The 5,257-nt window shown below is 37.4% G+C and overlaps 1 protein-coding gene across 1 annotated transcript; it reads right to left on the bottom strand.

The window, feature by feature from the left end:
• Positions 1 to 393: 393 nt before the first annotated feature.
• Positions 394 to 1,242, bottom strand: LOC124602246 (piggyBac transposable element-derived protein 4-like). The gene has a single exon (XM_047136311.1). The coding sequence runs from the start codon at positions 1,240 to 1,242 to the stop codon at positions 394 to 396; it is 849 nt and encodes a 282-aa protein (XP_046992267.1).
• Between the last annotated feature and the right edge of the window lie 4,015 nt (positions 1,243 to 5,257).

The raw sequence follows: 5,257 nt of genomic DNA, 5'->3' as shown, positions 1-5,257 counted from the left end.
AAATGTCATGCGTATTTATACTGTTATGCTACGTTCTATTTAAATTGCCATATATCACACAGTATTCACTTTAAAAAAAATGAAAAAATTACCACATATCCATAAAAGTATGTAGAATATTATGGCTTACACAGATTATGATAATGTTTCAAATGAATTTGATTGCGACAGTCCAAATAAAATATTTTTTTGAAAAAGTATTATAAATTTGACTTTGATTCCATATATACAACACTGTGCTTCAATTTAAGAAGGTTAACTACAGTCCATAGAATCTACACACATTTCTGAGTAAAGTGACATGAGGGATATGAAATTTGTGTTATTATTTAGAAAGATAATAATTATTTATTTGAAGAGAACATTACAGAATTTCCATGTCTACAATATGACTTAGCATTTGTGTTTAGGAAAACATTCACCATGCAACCCCTTATTACAACCATTACAAACAGTTCTTGACCCTCTTTTCCTTCCTTGACTAGTACACGCACAGCATCTTGACTCTTTCTTCTCTGGAAGTTTTCTCATACCCGGAGCACCACGAGGATCATCAATTGCATTTTTTTCTTGCAGCCATTCATCTGACAAGGCTTCCATTATCATTACAGTATATACATATCTGGAAACAAATTTCCTTCCCTTATTATGTTCTTTGTATAATATGTAAGAGTTCAGTACCATTCTTAACATTATGTTAAAAGCTACCTTCTTCCAGTAACGAAGAGTTCGCCTCTCATCCAAATACGCATACAGCATCATGTCGGATGTGTCTATTCCACCCATATACTGGTTGTACTGGTGTATTATTTCTGGCTTTTTTACTGTTTTATTTTTATTTTGGACTTGGGCTTCAATGTCACCAGCACCAACTTTACTTGACAATAAGAGAACGGGGGTATGCTGGGATTTTTTCTCTCCGTACACACATGCTAGTACCGGACCTGACTTACAATACATCCTTTCCCCAATTCCAAATTTCTTTCTAAATTGCTCTGGCAAATATTTCCTGTTTTTTCTTAAAGTGCCAGTAATGTATGTACATAGTTTGTAGAGACTTTTTACAAGTGGTACTGACATGAAAAAGTTGTCCACAAAGATATGATATCCCTTGTTCAAATAACTGCCCAAACGCAGTAACTTCTGAACAACACAGTAACCTAAGCCATGTCTTGCAATCTCAGTCTTATCTTCTTGGCTTTTGGCACCTCTGTATGAATAAAATCCAAGACAGTAGTGCATTATAGAGTCACACAGCATCCAGAATTTGATTCCTCATTGGTAGTGGTGTTTGTTTCGCAAATACTGTAATAGGGAAGTGTGACATTTAGTGCCAACTAGACTCTCATCAATACTAAGTTGTTCATGAGGTGTGTAATGATGTCTAAATATATTATTAGCATGATGTACCAATGGCTGGTACCTGATACATCGGCCATAATGAGGATGGCCTGGTGCTGGACATTTCTCACTATCCACAAGATGAAAGAATTTCATCAGATGCCTAAATTTGTGGGCAGAAAACATTTTACCAAACCATGGAAATGCCTGTGACAGTTTTGTGATCCAGTATGATAGCATTGTGGGCCTTTTATTGAGTCCCATATTTAGTAAGCAAGCAATAAAACCTCTTACCTCGGTACTTGTCACATTCTTCCATTTCTTATACGGTTTGGACAGTGTATCATGTTTAGTTATAAACTGTTTAGCTGAGCAATTCGTATCAGTTACAATAAGCTGCAACAACATTGTAGTAAAGAATAGATTGAAATATTCTATCACAGGAGATCCTACTGGTGGCATATGTTTTGGTCCTGGCAGCTCTTGAAATGGATGTGGTAATGGCTGTAGTGTTTCAGGCGCACGTACTTCAGTGTATTGTACATCTTCCATTTCGTCTTCACTTTCGCCCACAATATCACCAAGTACATCACTGTCACTTACTGAACTGTTGCTGCTTTCGCTAAAACACTCTGTATCACTAGTACATTCTAAAAGTTCACAAATTTCTTCGTCGGTAAGTCCTCTACTGTGGCCTGGTGTAGGTCGCATTTTTCACAAAAAATGGGGAAAATAAACAAAACTGTAAACTCTTAGTGTGAAGAAAAACACACAGAAACAATGATAAATAACAGTACTGAGCAAAAACAAGAACATAGAACGCAATAACAGAATGTAAACATGTACTGCGAAACACAACGTCAATAAACAAACGATGCAAAAGTGGAATAATTGAATGCTAATATTTCACCAAAACGATGCTCAGTTGTCGATAGCTATTAATCTACACATAGCTCGATTCAAAGAGCATCTGTAATCAGCACGCCAACACCATCTAGTGCTGATTCTGTAAGCTAAACAAGACGAAGAGGAGTACCAACGAATCGGCACCCTGACAGTATTGGCGCTGGTAGGGGGTAACGATAGATCGTAACCTTGACTTTCAAAGGGTTAAATCACATTGACTGATGTCTGCACAGGGTTCCATACTTTACACTGTAACAACACAACTGTTCAATGCTAAGGCTTCCCACCAAATGGAGCTGTAGAGAAGAGGCTACGGAACAAACCAGCACGTGCCACATACCAATGCTGCCAGCTGTTGAAGAGTTACAAAGGTGGAGGCATTACTTTTCAGTCAGCCCTCATATTTAGGGTTATCTTTCTTCATGTAAGATTTCCCATCTCTTGGTGCGTAGTGTGTAAAATGATTGGGATCATGTTGATGTGGCTATGTTGTAGAATGTATGTATTTCTGTGTCCACATTTGTTCCTGTGATTGTGCATGCTTCTTCATGATGCAAAATTTTCTTTCTTGATTCTTCATGTAACATTGGGGTAATCAGTTTACCTTGTGCAGTGTTGCTATTGGAAAAAAAGTATTATAATGTAAATAGCACATAGAGCTCTTCGCAGCTCTGGAGATATACAGTTGTATGTTCTCTGCAGTTATGACTCTTTCAGAGTTTGAAAGCCATTAGCTTTGTTGGAGATCACAGTGTTTGAATATGTGGTGTCCTCAATGACAACTTTTTTTGTGTGGTGACATGGTTAGGATTCACATATTCGGATTTATCAGTTATTGTGTTTTCTTTACCAATAATACAATAATATATGTAAGAAAGATGTATGATTTGCATTAATTCTGTTTTGATATCTCAGTGTGACATAATTTATTCCACCCGTGAAACTACTTAATTAGTTACACAAGTCACCAGTTATTTACAGCAAGTTTATGTACATATTCTTATAACATTTGCAATTTCCAGATTCACAGTCTCTGAAGCTGTACTTGTGTTTATTGAAGTGGAAAACACTCATCAGTGTAGGTGTCATTACCATATATACATTAATATTAATTTATAGCTAATGGCTTTGCAGCTCTCAGTGACTGTCTCATAACCTCCATTCATTTTTTTTGTCACTTTACTCGTGTGTGGTTGTAAGAATGTTTGTGTTGTGCTCAAATCATTATTTTTGTAAGTTCATTTTCTTTCTTTATGTCTTGAAATCTTCCTTCTTGATTCCTCATGTAATGTGAGGTAGCAGTATTTTTATTCCATATTCTGTAAAAAATTGTAATTGAATTATGTTACTTTTTCAGTGTCCACTTGAACTGTTTGATATGTGGTTATTGAATAGTATTGATCTTCAGTGTTAGGGACATCTTTCTTCATGTAAAGTCTTTTTCTTTGTTGTTTCATCATCTTGTTTGAGTTGTTAATACTTTACAGTGAGCAGGGTGTAAGATGATAGTCACTGAGTTCATGTGGCGAGGTTGTAGTGTGTCTATGGCTGTGTTCAAATGTGTTGGAGTAAGTGTGTTTGTTGTAGAGAGTAACTTTTCGTTTGAAGGTATATATTTCTTCATGAGACAAGACTTTCTCTCTTGATTCTTCTTGTCATATTTGAGTCACAGCTAAGAAATATGTTTCCAAATGAACTTGATGAAACAACTTGACAATGACCAGCGTATATTGTACTGTCTCCCTCATGAAAAGTAGCATAATGTCCAGATTAACCATTTAATCATTCTGGCCTATAGTTTACAACATGGTGTTCACAATGTCCCAGTTTTGGTGTTAATAATCCTGTAAGATGGTTTGGTGGACTGTTGGCGGGCAAGCAGAATTCACTAACAATGCATGTAAGATGGAACTTTTGCTTACATATGTTCAGGAATCCGTAGAGCCTGAGTAGTCGGGTAGCTGGTGGCATTAATTTCTTCACCACTTTGTCTGGTAAACCAGAGTCCTTTAATAACCACCCTCTCTTCATGACTATGGCCTGTGTTGTATCGCAACTGAGCTTCCAGTATGCATCATCTTCTCGTAAACGTAACACATTCAGATTGTAGTCTTCAGTGTTCAGAAGCAAAGTGGTATTTCCTTTGCCAGCTGGCAAGACAACCAAGTCAAAATTCTCACACGATAAGCACAAGTCACTTTGTTGCTCGTGGCTAATTAAGATTTCAGTGGTTTAGGTTTTGCCAGTATATAGCTGTCACTTAGTGTGATGTTCTTATCTGCGTCATGCGAGAGATGATGAATGCACTACTCTATTCCACTAAGATAAAAAATTGCCAGACATCTTGGGGCCGCTGAAAAATTAAGGCCATTACTCAATGCTGGCACAGAGCCATTTTCCAGTTCTGGGATGGAGAGATTAACAGCTATTGTATGGGCCTTATCATTCTCCACATCAGTTCCTCTGTGAAGTCATAGGTCAAACTTGTTACATTGCATAGACATCGTCTTGCACAAATTATCATGCTGTTGTTCTGTCCATGGGGGCAGGCTTTTGATGTTGAAAGTAAGTAACAGTGCTTGTAGTGAGGTCGGAGCAGCAGTTTCAAATGTGAAGGGACCCTCATGTACCACCTGACATCATTGTGTCCCACAATGAGCCAAAGCTGTCTGTCTCACCTTCTGCACAACATCATTTTGGACCTCTCTGATTGGTGGCAGAAATTGCAATTGTGGCTATATAAATAGGAAATTGTGCCAGCCCCAGCAGTCAGTAGTTTTACTCCTGATGACAATGGCAAAGATAGCCATTGGAAGCTCATTAATTTCATTTGATTTGATGCTGTTTGAAAACCAAAAAGACATGATGCCACAAAAGTCTTCGAGCACACTTATGTTTCCTCTGCAGTGAGGACATAATGCACAGTGTGAGACTGCTGGAAAAACTGTGAAAAAAGAAATTACATCTGCTGAGTTCTTTAGCATATTGCAATGCTGCCTGAATAAGGAGG

Source organism: Schistocerca americana, chromosome 1 (assembly GCF_021461395.2).
Source record: "Schistocerca americana isolate TAMUIC-IGC-003095 chromosome 1, iqSchAmer2.1, whole genome shotgun sequence".
NCBI classification, from domain to species: Eukaryota; Metazoa; Arthropoda; class Insecta; order Orthoptera; family Acrididae; genus Schistocerca; species Schistocerca americana.
The sequence above is the reverse complement of the archived record's forward strand: the minus strand, read 5'-3'. Positions and strand labels throughout refer to the sequence as shown.